The sequence below is a fragment of the Xenopus laevis genome, chromosome 2L (assembly GCF_017654675.1).
Source record: "Xenopus laevis strain J_2021 chromosome 2L, Xenopus_laevis_v10.1, whole genome shotgun sequence".
NCBI lineage: Eukaryota > Metazoa > Chordata > Amphibia > Anura > Pipidae > Xenopus > Xenopus laevis.
In genome coordinates, this window is record NC_054373.1 from 11562242 (window position 1) to 11578763 (window position 16522).

At 34.6% G+C, this 16522-nt stretch overlaps 1 protein-coding gene across 1 annotated transcript in view; it reads left to right on the plus strand.

The window, feature by feature from the left end:
- Positions 1 to 7890: 7890 nt before the first annotated feature.
- The window catches only part of erg.L (v-ets avian erythroblastosis virus E26 oncogene homolog L homeolog), a gene marked incomplete at its 3' end in the record, with an annotated part of 34735 nt that continues 26103 nt past the window's right edge, over positions 7891 to 16522 (plus strand). Inside the window, 1 exon segment of the mRNA NM_001085840.2 lies at positions 7891 to 8254. Within this exon segment, the coding sequence (NP_001079309.1) occupies positions 8210 to 8254 (45 nt within the window). The 5' untranslated portion in view covers positions 7891 to 8209.

Consider the following 16522-nt stretch of genomic DNA (forward strand, 5'->3'; position numbering starts at 1 on the left):
AAATTCGAATCGAGTTTTGTATAATTCCAATCGAATTTGATTCGAGTTTTCGAGTTGGTTCAATTTGTGCGAGTTTTAACAATTCAATTTTATTAATAATTTTCCCCCAATCTACTTTCAATTTCAATCGAATTTAAAAAACTCACATGAATTCGAAATTCGACCCTTGATAAATGTGCCTCAAATTCTTGAGAAAAAATAGAAAACGAATGTTTTTTGCTTGTATGCCTCCCTACTTGCCAATAGGGTTAACTACATCAATACATCACCACTACATTACAGGGGGCTGCAATCTCTACTTCTACACACACACACAACGCAACCGCAATCTTGATGCCGTTGCCACATGAATCATGGCGGCATGGAAAGGACTTGAATAGACATTTACTATTTAACTGTATTTAAGTGAAGGAGGCAGATTTTTAAAATATAAACTTAACAATTAAAGGAGAACTAACCCCTAAAAATTAATATGGCTAAAAATGCCATATTATATATATTGATCTTGTTGCACCAGCCTAAAGTTTGAGCTTGTCAATAGCAGCAATGATCCAGGACTTCAAACTTGTCACAGGGGGTCACCATCTTGGAAAGTGTCTGTGACACTCACATGCTCAGTGGGCTCTGATTGGCTGTTGAGAAGCTAATCTTAGGGCTCGTCACTAATTATCCAGCAGCAAATGAGCTTCCCCTGTAATATAAGCTGATGCTAAAGGTTTGCTGATTATTAAATTCTGATGCTAATTGCACTGGTTTCTGTGCTGCCATGTAGTAATTATGTGTATTAATTACTAATCAGCCTTATATTGTGACATTTCTATTCTATGTGTACTGTCTATTGTGAGTGGGTCCCTAAGCTCAGTAACTGACAGCAGCACAGAGCATGTGCAGTGAATCAGCAGAAAAGAAGATGGGGAGCTACTGGGGCATCTTTGGAGACACAGATCTTTACTGCTAAAGGGCTGTGGTTGCCGTGGGCTGGTACAGAAACACAAAACATAAAGTACAACATTTCTAGCTGCTTATTTAGTTAGGCTTTAGTTCTTACTAAAGTTCTTACTTTTTTTGTTGACTCGTTCTATACATTGTTTAGTAAAATGTGCTCCCCACAAACAATTGTGCATTTGAAACAGAAGGAGCTATTTTTGTTTTCTCAACAGAAACTGCCGGGTCAAGAGTAAGAACTCAAGCGATAACCTTTAGCAACTTGCTTCTGTCTATATAACCTATCATGTGATTCCAAAACATTCCTCAATGCTGCTCCTTAAGTAGCTCCTTCCTATATTCATCAAATCCCTTGGCAATACAAGCCAGGGGCATTGTTCTGTGGAAATAGTTATTCTGAGTTTGCACTTTGTTTTCCTGTTGTTTCTTTGGGAAGGTGGATGTGGTTTGGGAGATATGGAAGTGGTATGCAAGTAATAGGATTTTTTTCAGGGAACAATGGCACAATGACAATTGGTGTGTGTGTGCGTGTGTGGGGGGTTAATGGTGCATTCATAAACTGGATTTCTTTAACATAATGTAGGAGAGAAAGGAAGAGCTGACAAGATGCTGTTAAGGCACACGCCAAGTTCATCTAATTTTTTTTTTTTAATTCTATCCATAGTATGAATAAATAGACAGACATTTTTAATCAATAATTCTAGATTATTTTATTTTTTATATTAACATTTATTATTTTTATCATTTATGTTGGTATTTTTTTTATTTATTTATTTTAAATGGCACATTCACTAACTGGATTTCTTGCAAAATATTACTCTTTACTAAAACAAATTACAAAATAAAATGATAAAATAACATCAAGAATAACATTCAATCATTCTAAATTATTTTTATTTTATTTTTTATAATTTGATTTTAGTGAAACAATCACACAATGACAATTTGTTTTTGTTTTTTAAATGGCACATTCGCAAACTGGATTTCTTGCAAAATATTACTCTTTACTAAAACAAATTACAAAATAAAATGCGAAAATAACAAAAAATTAATATTCATTCATTCTAAATTATTTTTATTTTATTTTTAGAATTTGATTTTAGTAAAACAATCACACAATGACAATTTGTTTTTGTTTTTTAAATGGCACATTCGCTAACTGGATTTCTTGCCAAATATTACTTTTTACTAAAACAAATTACAAAATAAAATGCGAAAATAAAAATAACATTCATTCATTCTAAATTATTTTTATTTTATTTTTAGAATTTGATTTTAGTGAAACAATCACACAATGACAATTTGTTTTTGTTTTTTTAAATGGCACATTCGCAAACTGGATTTCTTGCAAAATATTACTCTTTACTAAAACAAATTACAAAATAAAATGCGAAAATAACATCAATAAATAACATTCATTCATTCAAAATTATTTTTATTTTATTTTTATAATTTGATTTTAGTGAAACAATCACACAATGACAATTTGTTTTTTTAAATGGCACATTCGCAAACTGGATTTCTTGCAAATTATTACTCTTTACTAAAACAAATTACAAAATAAAATGCGAAAATAACATCAATAAATAACATTCATTCATTCTAAATTATTTTTATTTTATTTTTAGAATTTGATTTAAGTGAAACAATCACACAATGACAATTTGTTTTTGTTTTTTTAAATGGTACATTAGCAAACTGGATTTCTTGCAAAATGTTACACTTTTTACTAATCAAATGACAAAATAAAATGCGAAAATAAAATAACATCAAGAATAACATTCATTCATTCTAAATTGTTTTTATTTTATTTTTAGAATTTGATTTTAGTGAAACAATCACACAATGACAATTTTATTTTTGTTTTGTTTTTTAAAAGGTACATGCACAAGCTGAATTTCTTGCAAAATCTTGCACTATACAAAATAAATGACAAAATAAATGCAAAACTAACATTCATTCTAAATGATTTCTTATTTTTAGAATTTATTTTTAGCAAAACAATCACACAATGGCAATTTGTTTTGTTTTTTTGTTTTTATAAATGGTGCATTCACAAACTGGATTTCTTTAACATATGGAAGGAAATAAGTTGGAAAGAAAGGAAGAGCTAACAAGCTGCTGGAATATTAGGGCCGTTGCCAAGTTGATCAAATTTTTTAATTTTACGGTATAGATAGATAGATAGATAGATATACTCTACAAAATAAATGAACTAAAATACAGAAAATGCATTATGCGTACATTTATTTTTTATTTTATATTACAAAATAAAATGTTTTTGTATTACGTTACATATATTTATTTTACATTTTAATTACATCGAGAATATTAATTTGTGATACAACAGTTGATCTACTATTGTTATTTTTTTAATGAACAAACATTTATTTAGCTCTTATCTTGCTCTTCAAAGACTGACGCATTTTGCTCTGATGCATTTTGCTCGTTAACTCCCCTTTTATATTGTATAAAATGAGAGTCTTGTTTGGCTTTTTTCCAAGCTTTTGCCAAAGGCTAAACTTCAAACTGATCATTGTACAACTGTTGTGATCTTGGACTCTGTCTGGGATGAAGGTAAAGAGGAAAGTCCACACCCAACTTTTCTATTTCTCTCCATCCTTATCTATACAGTCAAGTAAAAAGAATAATGGGCACTCATTACAGTGTGTGTTGGCAGGGATTCTTAGAAAACATTAGCTAAAGCTGGGCACAAATAGTGATCAATTTATTCAACACACAATTGGTTACGATAATGATCAAGCAGATATCAACAGATGTAAAGGAAAGATGTACTCTTGTAATTCTTTTTTTGGTAACTTACTTTTAATTAGGTTTTAAGATATAAAAATTAAACATTAAACAAAAAAAACAACTGTAAACACAGTATACATTTGATAAAAGAAGTGGATGTTATGCATATGGTTGGGAGTAGGCTCATAGGCATATCATGATCAAACAATATCATAAACATTTCAAAAGATTAATCAGATACAATGGAAAGTTAAAAGGGTGATAGGGAGGTAAACAGAAACCCCAGTTCTTGAGTGCAAACGGTAATATTGCACGGTGTGACTCTCTGAATTTACTACATGGAAACAAGTAGAGATTGCAGTAGAGACAATTCGTTATGAATTGGATTTACATTTAGGGGCAGATTTATCAAGGGTCGAATTTCGAGGGTTAAAAAACCCTCGAATTCGACCCTCGAAGTCAAATCCTTCGAATTCTAATATCGAATTCAAGGGATTTTAGTGCAAAAGCTTTGATCGAACGATCGAATAAAAATAGTTTGATCGAATGATAACATTTTAAGCGATCGATCGAATGATTTTTATTCGATCAAAAAAGCTTAGAAAAGTGCTCTGGAAGGTCCTCATAGGCTAACATTGCACTTCGGTAGGTTTAAAGTGGCGAAGTATGACGTCAAAGTTTTTTTTAAAGAGACAGTACTTTGATTATCGAATGGTCGAATAGTCATACGATTTTTACTTTGAATCGTTCGAATCATTCAATTCGATTGAATTTGACCAATTCGATGGTTGAAGTACCCAAAAAATTACTTTTAAAATTGATAATTTTTGCATTTGAATTATTCACTCGAGCTTAGCAAATCTGCCCCTTAGGGCAGACTTTGTCTCATACTGGTGTTTATTAGAGTAAGGGGTAATTTATCAAAGGTCGAATAGAATCACAACTCGAATGTTTTCTAATTTATAAAAAAACTTGAATGTAAAAAACAGAATCAATTAATTTGGGGTGAAAAACCCGAATACTCTAATTTACCGCGTTTTCAATGGAAAAACCTTGAATTGTCAGAATCAATCATGTTTTTGAGTGAAACCTTGAGAAAAAAACATGAACATCATGAAGGCTACAAACATCTTCAAATGCTTCAATGAACCTCTGCCATTGACTTCTACATGACTGCGACAGGTTTTAGCTGGAGGATTTTCAGATTGTAGCTATTTCCAGCTTCGGGGTATAATATTCATATGTATGAGCTTGGTTACATATTGTGCTGTTTAGACATTTTGTTGCTCTTCCTGTTGAAGTTCATGCTCAGCTTTTTCAAAATTTGATCCAAGAACATTCTTATGTTTTGAACAAATTTTTTAAAAGCAATCTCGTCTTGATTGAATACAAGTAGTTCTAGCACAAACCACAAGTTGTTTGCATATGGACACACAAAAGAGAAACAATTATAATCTGTGATGAAGTACCCTTGTAATCCTGTAATCCCCTTCCTTTCATAGGAATTTCCACTTTCTTGGTTGGAGTTCTGTCCCTATCTGTAGTTTATAGAGTGTGAATTGTTCCTATTCAACTCTAGGGTACATTGCATGTTATTTGTCTTATCTTTGCCCCCAGGTCTAAAAAACAGAATACAGGACAAAAGAATGCATTCATACCCAAAATAATTATTCTGGGCATTTTCCATGCAGTCTGAATCCAGGATTAAAAAGACCACTAAGTCTTGTTTGAGACTGTTTTTTTTTTCCTTCTTATTTACTTAATTGAAACCACATATGGTCGCTCACTTTTGATGCAATAAACAAAAAGTTAGCTCTATTCAATGACTGACTTGTCTTTTTCTTCAAATGCCAATGCATGATTTAAATTACAAACTCAATGCCAATACTTTTTATTCAAAGTAAAAACAGAAATGGGAAAGTGGATTTATGACTTTTTTATATGGAGGCCAAGCAGAAAGTACCCAGAGAGACTGAGAGTTAGCCGAGACTCTTTATTTCAGTTTCAGTTGGCCCTAGATAAAAAAAAAAATACAAAACAGAAAGAAAATTTCAGTGGGATGTGAAATTCATTACCTAAGGGGGTTATTTATCAAGGTCTGAATTTATCTGAGTATTTCTAAGTTAGAAAACTGAGCAACTCCAATTGCCCGAATGGACCTTATTTATGACAAAAGAAGCTCGAAAAAATAGGGTTGGGCAAACTTCTGAGCTTTCCCCGAAAAATGCTGGACAATTCACAAATTTTGCCTGGAAACTGTTATGGGGCAAAAAAGTATTCATACTTATAAGGCAGATTTGTGTAATAAAAGGTCTGAGTTCCTTTATGGTTGTCTGCATCCCAGCCAGCCCCCCTCTTCTTGGATTTTGTAACTGTGGAGGCCTGTTTATCAACAGTCTCATTTTGCTGATTTTAGAGGTTTTTGAAGCCATGACTAAACTCATTTTCTTTAAAACCACAAATGTCATGAAATGTATTAAAAGATCTGAACTGAAAAAGCACGAGTGGGAAAATTCGCAAAAACTGCCAAAAACACCCAAAAACCTCTAAAATCACAAATCAAAGAATGATTTTCCAGTTGTAAAAGGGACATCTGTCATTGACTACCTGATTCCAAGAGGTTTTGGCTGGAGTACTTTTGGATTTGGAATTGTTTCAGTTTTGTTGCATAATAGATTCTAGAAAAGTCGTGCTTTTTTACTGCAACTTTTTCAGATTTTTCGGCGTCAGAAAGCCCAATACGAAAAAGTTGTGGTTTAATAAATCAGCCCTTAGGGGGTTATTTATTAAAGTCTGAATTGATCTCATTATTTCTATTAAAAAAGTCTGACCAACTCCGAATTGCAGATTGGACCTTATTTATCATAGAAAAAAGCTTGCTAAAATCGGTTCAGGCAAAAAATCCGAAAAAAAATCTTGTTTTCCCCCAAAAAAGTCAGATTTTCCCTCCAAAAGTCCAAAAGAATAAATAGTTTATTTGTCTGAAACTCAATACGGACCAAGATATTGAAATGGGACCTTTGCCGTTGGCTTCTACGGACCCTGACAGCTTGGAGAAGGCAGATTTACAGATTCTGGCTTTTTTCAGCCTCGGGGTATAATAAATTCTGAAATTTTTTTTGTGATTTTTGTATTCGGAGTTTGATAAATAACCCCCTTAATATATGCAGAATGGTATCCAGTACTTGTGCATGAAAAGGATCTACAATAAATAATAATGTTATGTAAAGGGCATTCTGGGTTAGTATGATTGGCTAACTGTACTCAGGGCCGGATTTACATAGAGAGCGCCCCTCGGCCCACTGCCGTTCGTCGCCCCTGTCCTCTCCCCTTTATTCGTGCAAATTTTCATCATCAATGGGGAAATTTAAAAAATCGTTGTATCTCCAACGCATCCCCAGTGTTTTTGAACCAATGTGGGTGTGGTTGGGCAGGATGCCGCCCCCCTAAAATCCTGCCACCCTAGGCCCGGGCCTAGGTGGCCTTTCCACAAATCCAGGCCTGACTGTACTGCACAGGCCTACTGTAATTAAACTGTACAGCACACCATGCATTGATAGCAAGCACAAGGGGTAATTTATTTTCCTGGAATGTTGTCAAAATTTAGAATTCAAAGAAACGAATTGTTTAATGAAAGATAATTTTTCTGATCAAGGGCAATAAAGGTTATTTGTAGTGATGGGTGAATAAATTCGTCAGGCGAGACTTCGTGGCAAATTTCCAAGTTTCGCCGATGGCAAATAAATTTGTGAATATTTGCTGGCAAAAATTTGCCGGCCTCAAAACATTTTGGACAAGCTTCGGAAAAGTCTCTCGCGTCAAAACGATTGCTCGTCACCATTATTCGGACGCCCATTGACTTTAACAATGGCGTCAAAATTGAAGTTTTCGGGCGAAAGAGAAACGGGACAAAATCACCCATCACTAGTTATTTGTTAAAAATAAAAACATTTTTTGGAATACAAAAAGAAATACAATTGTCCAAGCTTTTATGAATGGCTTGTTTGGCCATTCTGCATATTGTAGAGTGTTCGTAGGGGAAACAAAACAGGAATTGGAGATGCTGCCTTCCAGATTAAAGAAACTGCTAGTTCCTGGTTCTTAAACATCAATCACTACAAGTTGTACACTTGGAGTTTCACAATATCCTTGTCAGACAATAGTTACAAAACTCAAGGAAGCATGGAAGCACTTCTCTCTTGGGCCAGCAGCGTTTACAGACCTGGATCTGGTCTTGTTTTTTCTTTTAAATAATAGAATCTTTGTAAATATCCTATTAATACATTTAAAATCAGCTAACTGGACCACATCATTTGATTTATCTTCTGACCCGGAGTAGCCAGAAAAACAAGAGATTTGCTACTAAGGAAGCTGATTGTTTTCTCGTTGGGTGTAATAGAGATTAAGGTGTTCTGGTTTAGCACATATCAATGTAGCTATCGATGCCAAACTACAGCCAAAGCAAAAGAAAGAAAAGGATGAGAATTTGGATTTTAAAGGATCAGGAAAAATGCAACACATGGCATTCATCCCAACCTACGAGGATTATAGTAATGTAAGTTGTGCCTTTCCTTCAAGCCTCAGGCTGTATACAACGTGCTGTCATTTTTATTTTAATTCTCTTTGTTTGGAAGTGAGTGTAATCCAACTCTGATATTATTTAGTCTCAGTTTAAAGGACAATTCACAGCAATGCACATTAGAAATATGTGTAGTATTGTAAATTAATCTGCAATTGATCTGTTTATTCTTTCTTACTCCACTCAGTTATTGTCTGATATGGTTTACGCCTAGCAATTAGACCATTTATTTCAATAAGGTGTGTGCTTGGGTGACTTTCATCTAATTGTTTCAAATTTCTTACTGTCAACTTTTCAAGACAATTTAGATTAAGGGGCTGATTCACTAAGGGTCGAATATCGAGGGTTAATTAACCCTCGATATTCGACTAGGAATTAAAATCCTTCGACTTCTAATATCGAAGTCGAAGGATTTAGCGCAAATACTGCAATCGTACGATCGAAGGATTATTCCTTCGATCGAACGATTAAATCCTTCGAATCGAACGATGCGAAGGATTTTAATCCAACGATCGAAGGAATATCCTTCTATCAAAAAAACTTAGGAAAGCCTATGGGGACCTTCCCCATAGGCTAACATTGACTTCGGTAGCTTTTAGCTACCGAACTAGGGGGTCGAAGTTTTTTTTAAAGAGACAGTACTTCGACTATCGAATGGTCGAATAGTCGAACGATTTTTAGTTCGAATCCTTCGATTCGAAGTCGTAGTCGAAGGTCGAAGTAGCCCATTCGATGGTCGAAGTAGCCAAAAAAACACTTTGAAATTTGAAGTTTTTTTTCTTCTATTCCTTCACTCGAACTTAATGAATGGGCCCCTTATTGTCACTACAACATACTTTCATTTGATCCTCCTCTTTAAGGTAATGTCCTGTCTTAGTCTACTATTAAAAGGATTGTTCACCTTTGAGTTATCTTCTAGTATGATGTAGAGAACGATATTCCAAGATAATTTGCAATTGGTTTTAATCTTTTATTATTTGTGGTTTTTGAGTTATTTAGCTTTTTATTCAGCAGCTCTCCAGTTTGAAATTTCAGCAATCTGGTTTCTAGGGTCCAAATTACCCTAGCAATCGTGCATCGAAATAAATACCTTTGTAGTCTTACAGAGAATTTGTTTTGAGATGGGTTCAGAAAAAAAGCAAACAATGTAAATACTATAAAAAATGGAGATCAATTCTATAACACACTAAGGGGGTTACTTACTAAACTCTGAATGCTAAAATTCCCAAAAACTTTTGATTTTTTTAATGAAATCGGACTTTTAAAAAATCACGAATTTTTCGGAATTTATTAAACCCCGAAGATGGAAAAGTCCAAATCTGAAAATCCGGCATCTCCGACTTGTTGAGGTTGCACATAAGTCAATGGGAGAAGCCCTAATGATTTATTGATGTGCACTGGGTTTCGCGCAATACCCAGAAGTATTCAGAGTTTTCGGGTTAAAATTACGAAAAAATTGTGAAAATTGGATGAAAAAATCCAAAAAAAATTGTGAAAATCTGATTTATTCCTGCAAACCAATTTTTTTGGAAAATGTAATAATAAATAAGCATTAAAATCCCGAGCGGATTTGATTGGCGTTTGTAGCAGAAAATATTGAGATAAATTTATACTTTGATAAATAACCCCCTTAAAGTTAATTTAAAGGTGAACCACCCCTTTAATGAGCCTCCCCGCATTTTTAACATAAATGAAAAAAAAATACCCCCAAAGCAGTAAAATCAAAGAAAAATCCTCCTTTATGCTGAAATATTTTGAGAAGGGTTTGTGAATCAAATTTTTATTAATATTCAAGGAAACTCATACTACTGGAAGTAATGTTTTTATAACCCTATAAAGCAAGATCTTGCCACTTTCTTTTTTGTAAGACTTGCCCTATGTCACATTTGGGGGCATGTGCATGGACAAAATACAAATTTCCACAAAAATTCCAGTGATAGAAGCTTATGGACAACTGTCATTTTGCCTTTACACTAAGGGGCCAATTCACAAAGGGTTGAATTTCGAGGGTTAATTAACCCTCGATATTCGACTGGGAATTAAAATCCTCGACTTCGAATATCGAAGTCGAAGGATTTTAGCGCAAACGATTCTAAGGATTTTAATCCAACGATCGAAGGAATATCTTTCGATCAAAAAAACTTAGGAAAGCCTATGGGGAAGGTCCCCATAGGCTTTCCTAAGTTTTTTTGATCGAAGTTCGGTAGCTTTTAGATGGCGAACTAGGGGGTCGAATTTTTTTCTTAAAGAGACAGTACTTCGAATGGTCGAACGATTTTTAGTTTGAATAGTTTGATTTGAAGTTGTAGTCGTAGTCGAAGGTCGTAGTAGCCCATTCGATGGTCGAAGTAGCCCAAAAAACACTTCGAAATTCGAAGTTTTTTTACTTTGAATCCTTCACTCGAAGTTAGTGAGTCGGCCCCTAAATGTCAGGGGAGTAAAAAAAGTTTTGTTTCTATGATGTTATACCAAGTTAGTGAAAATATAAAACTAATGCTGCGTTTTACAGATGCTATTTGTGTAGGTTTTATTCTGCTACTGTCTGAGAATTAGATAAAACATTTATCTGGATTATCAAAGTCATATAGAAACCTTATTAACTACAAATTCCATGGGAACATAAACCACTGAGGTGGTAACACTGGTGTTTATTAGAGATAAATGCAACTGCAAAATTATTAATGAACAACTGGCCAACAACAATTTGAATTTCATATTTAAACGGAAAAGGAAATATTAAGGGCCTTATTTATCAAAGCCGGAATTTATCTGACTATTTTGATGAAAAAAAGTTTGACCAAACTAGAATCCACAATTGGACCTTATTCATTATTAAAAAAATCACAATTTTATCATTTTTTTTCTGAATTGCTTGATTTTTTTCGAAATTTCTCCCAAAAAGTCTTATTTTTTTTTATTTTTGTTCGAAAATCCCGAAATGATATAATTTTCAGGCTAATTCCAGCGCAGACCACTGAAATTTTCAAATAAGATAGGGAGCTCTCCAGTTGACTTATGCACAACCTCAGCAGGGTTGAGATGCCAGATTTTCAGATTCTGACTTTTTCCATCCTTGGGGTATAATAAATCTTGAAAAATGTGGGGGGGGGGGTTTCCACTAAAAATGTGGTTTATATCCTTAAAAAAACCTCAAATTTTTTGAGTTTTTGGCATTCAGACTTTAATAAATAACCCCTAATAGTGATTAATATAATTAATATAGAAAATAAAGAACTCAAAGTTTTATACACAAGAGTAAGAAAATATTGGATACGATTATAAATTATGCTAGAATGGGAATGATTAAAATAAAAAGTTTTCTTACTTTTTTCATTAAATAAAATTAAAATGGTTTCAGCATGAGGCTTATTCAAATTTTTTTCTTTTTGGTGGGTGGGTGATTTTTTGTGCTATTTCTAGAACCTGAATTTTGTTTTGACCATTAAATCCAAAACACATATTTTATTTGCATACGTTATTCTATTACTGAATGCTGTTGCGATAAAGGATATCTTGCGTCATAAGGAAAGTTCATTATCTTTACGTTAATATCGAACTATTAGCAAAAGATTTTTGTCTTTTTCTTTATATTTATTGAGCTAGTCTAGGTTACAGACCTGCAGTGTTTTGGAAGAACCATAGCATTCCAGCACATTGATAATGAAATTTAAATCTTGTAGAATCTTCTAGCAAATATTGTATTATTTTACCCAGATGAAACAAATATCATATTGATTAAGGGGCACATTTACTAAGGGTCGAATATCGAGGGTTTATTAACCCTCGATATTCGACCATCGAAGTAAAATCCTTCGACTTCGAATATCAAGGTTGAAGTATTTACCGCAAATACTTCGAACGATCAAAGGAAAAATCTAACGTTTCGAAGGATTTTAATCCATCGATCGAACGATTTTCCTTCGATAAAGCTTAGAAAGCTTATGGGGAAGGTCCCCATAGGCTAACATTGTAGCTCGATAGGTGTGAAGTGCCGAAGGAGGTAGTCAAAGTTTTTTTTAAAGAGACAGTACTTCGACTATCGAATGGTCGAATAGTCTAACGATTTTTAGTTGGAATCGTTCGATTCGAAGTCAAAGTCGTAGTCGAAGGTCGAAGTAGCCTATTCGATGGTCGAAGTACCCAAAAAATAACTTTCAAAGTTTTTTTACTTCGAATCCTTCACTCGAGCTTAGTAAATGTGCCCCTTAGTGTAAGCAGAAATGTAATGAAAGGAAAATAGTTGTGTTTCAATAAGAAAAATACATTCATCTTACAATAAAAAAATTGATCCAATAAGATTAGTTGTGCACTTGTATCGCTTGCACCGAAACGCGGAAATTCGCAGCAAATTCGTGTCTGGCGAATGTATTCGCCCATCACTAATGATAAGTATATTGTACCTGTTAATTGGTTACTGTGGGTTACTTAGTGGCTTTTATTACATAACCCCATAAGTTGGTTGTTCTTTGCATTTGGTAAGCCAAAAAATGTTTGTCCACCTTTGCCACTGGGGTTCTGCACCAATACTTCCTCTTATATTTAAAATAATCTAACAATATTATAGGGACTTTGCTTCACAAATGTTTTACCTAGAAACAAGTGCATTGGGCCCAGGCACATCATTTTTGCCATACGCCTACATCTATAAACACAGGTCCATTGAGCATTTTAATAAAGTGCTCAGGTAAGAGTTATAGAAGAACTCTGGAGTAGGGATGGGCGAATTTTTTCGCCTCGTTTCGCCGAAAAAATGACGCCCATAGACTTGTATGACGGCGTGCGTCAAAAAAAAAAACGCCCGTCAAAACAATTTCGCTGCGCGACAAAAAAAATTTTGACGCCCATAGACTTTAATGGGCGTCTGCGACATTTCGCCGGCGGCAAATTTTTTGGCGAAGGGAAACGGGTCAAATTCGCCCATCACTACTCTGGAGTAATCTTTAGACATTTTAAAAACAAAGTATTTATTCTTAGGGGGTTATTTATCAAGGTCCGAATTTGTCTCAGTATTTCTAATATCGAACTCAAAGCAACTCTGAATAGACCTTATTTATGAAGAAAAAAGCCTGAAAAAATAGGGTCGAGCAAAACTCCGAAAACTTCTGAGCTTTCCCGAAAACTCTGAATTGTTTAGAGTTTTCCTCAAAAACTAAGATTTTGCGGCATTTGCAGAGGTTTTTTCGCCGAAACCCTGAAATCATCGGATATCTGTACAGACATAGCGCAGACACTGGGACCTACCCCATTGACTTATACAGGACCCTGAGAGCTTTTTTATCAGGATTCTGACAAATTGAAGAACGGAATCTGATCCCTAAATAACTGTAAAAAATCCCACACACGTTTAGGCATGCTCTTCCCCCACACATCGGGTTTTTCCTCTCATGTTTCAGCTTTTATGGAGCAAATGAAGGGTTCAGATTCGGTTTGGTATTCTCCTGAATCCATGACCGTAGATTTGTGGATTTGGCAAAACCCTAAAACCAGGTTTTGGCCCGTCCGTAATTTAAAGCAACAGTAAAATCAGGTCCGAATTTATCTCAGTATTTCTAATATCCAACTCCGAGCAACTCCGAATTCCCGAATAGACCTTTTTTATGAAGAAAAAAGCCCGAAAAAATAGGGTCGGGCAAAACTCTGAAAACTTCTGAGCTTTCCCCGAAAACTCTGAATTGTTTGGAGTTTTCCTCAAAAACTAAGATTTTGCGGCATTTGCAGAGTTTTTTTCACCGAAACCCCGAAATCATCGGATATCGGTACAGACATAGCGCAGACACTGGGACCTTCCCCATTGAATTACACATGACCCCGAGAGCTTTTAGATGTGGGGTTTCAGATTCAGAGTTTTTAGAGCATCGGAAAATTTGTAGGTTTTTTTTTGCTCCGAAAACTACAAATTATTGGAGATTCAGATATTCGGATCTTAATAAATAACCCCCATAATATATAGATGCCAATTTTTTGGTCCAGGTTCTAAGACCTCAAGTATGTACTGTATGTAGTCTATACATAAGACACAAGAATTTGGAAGAATCATAATTAATTTCTTGGTGTTCGTAACTGAGGACCTTTTGTCTACTTTATCATAATTGTCCCTCTAACGGAAGAAAACTGGAGTGACCTACCACTTGGACATGTTTCAAAACAGAAGCTTGAATGACCCATTGTTATATGTAAACATCCAGAACAATGAACACAATATACATTAACCTATGGCACAGTGTGCATGAAAATTCATTATTTCAGAGTTTGTTTTTTAACCCTTTTCCCTCAGTGAATAAACGGGGCGTGTTTACACTGAATCTTTTCCCTTGTATACATTTTCAGGATGTTTATATGGTACTCAGGAAATCAGAACGCTTCAGCTTAGATTACATTTGCTTTAAGTGTTTTAGAAGTGGCTGCCTAAAAGAGGAAACAAACTGATCTGGAAACAAGGGAAATAGGGAAAAAAGGTTAAAAAAACACACTGTATTTTTTTTTTTTTTACAGTATCACTCTTCTTATAAGCTGACAGAGCCTTGATCACTTCTTACACGGAACTGTGTGCACTTTAGCTGAGGTGTACATGATGCTGTGTAAGAATCAAGGTAGGTTGCTTGTAAGCAGAAACTAGTTCACTGTGGTGTGTATCTCTACTATTGTCCAAATAATAAATGTAAGTTTCAAAAAGTTCCTTATTTTGTTGAAAAATCATTCACAGTAGTCTAATCCCAAACAGACCCCCAGTCCAAAGGTCATATTATTTAATTAGTCAAACAAAAACAAAGGCGGGATAGACTCACTGTTGGTTGAGAAAGGAGCCCAGATGATTTAAAAAAGTAGAAAATCTTTATTAGGACATAGTCATACCTAACGCGTTTCGTGCCAAGGGTGCTCAATTTCTCATAAGTAAGTGCCCATCCTTGGCACGAAACGGGTTAGGTATGAAGTCGATTTTCTACTTTTTTAAATCATCTGGGCTCCTTTCTCAACTAACAGTAAGTCTATCCAGCCCTTGTTTTTGTTTGCTTGTAAGAAGGACAGGAAGACAAAAGGTATAATTAAGGTACCCAATCCTGGATTTAGTTTGTGATTTGGCCAAATCCAAGCTATTTTTTTTATCAGGATTCAGACAAATCGAAGAACAGAATCTGATCCCTAAATAAATGTAAAAAAATCACACACACACGTTTATGCATGCTCTTCCCCCACACATCGGGTTTTTCCTCTCATGTTTCAGCTTTTATGGAGCAAATGAAGGGTTTAGATCCGGTTTGGTATTCTCCTAAATCCATGACCCTCGATTTGTGGATTTGGCAAAACCCTAAAACCAGGTTTTGGCCCATCCTGAATTTAAAGCAACAGTAAAATCAAAAAATAAAAGTGTTTTAAAGTAATAAAAATATAATGCAGTGTTGCCCTGCACTAGTAAAACTGCTGTGTTTGCTTCAGAAACACTACTATTGTTTATATAAACAAGCTGCTGTGTAGCCATGGGGGCAGCCATTCAAAGGGGAAAATTTCAGGTTACAGAGCAGATAAGCTCTGTAGAACATAATGGTGTTATCTGTTATCCACTATTTATCCTGTGCCATATAGACTTTTTTCAATTCACACCATTGCTACACAGCAGCTTGTTTATATACACTATAGTAGTGTTTCTGAAGCAAACACAACAGTTTTACCAGTGCAGGGAAACAGTACAGGATATTTTCATTACTTTAAAACACTTCCGTTTTTTGGTGTTACTGTTCCTTTAAGGAACTAAAGCCAGATTGGGTGTGAGCCAGGCAAGGGTCTGGCTTATGGGAATGATTTTAAAAACCTTTTCATTATCTTTGGGAAATTTGTAATTATATTGGAGTTATTTTTTTTATGTGAAAATGTATTTTTAAAAAGCTTTTTAGTCAGCACAAGCCAATTCAAAAGTGCGCTTTGCAATATTTGGGGTTTATGACAAATATAAAAAATTTCAACAAGGAGGAGCTTACTGGTATAAATGATTGCTAATTTTGCCCTTCTTACTGCAATACTACATTTGCTTCCCATGTAAAGGAAATCTATTTTACGAGAAATTAAGTAATAGAAACTGCAAATATGGGATGTGGTTTAATTGCAGTGTTCTTACGAAAGAGGCAATTATTAGAAAGAACAAGCCCCCCAGTCCCTATATAATGTGACGGTCTTATCTTAAATATTAATATGGCCAACATATTTGCTTAACATAAATACTTGTGTGTTTTCATATATGCATGTGTGTCC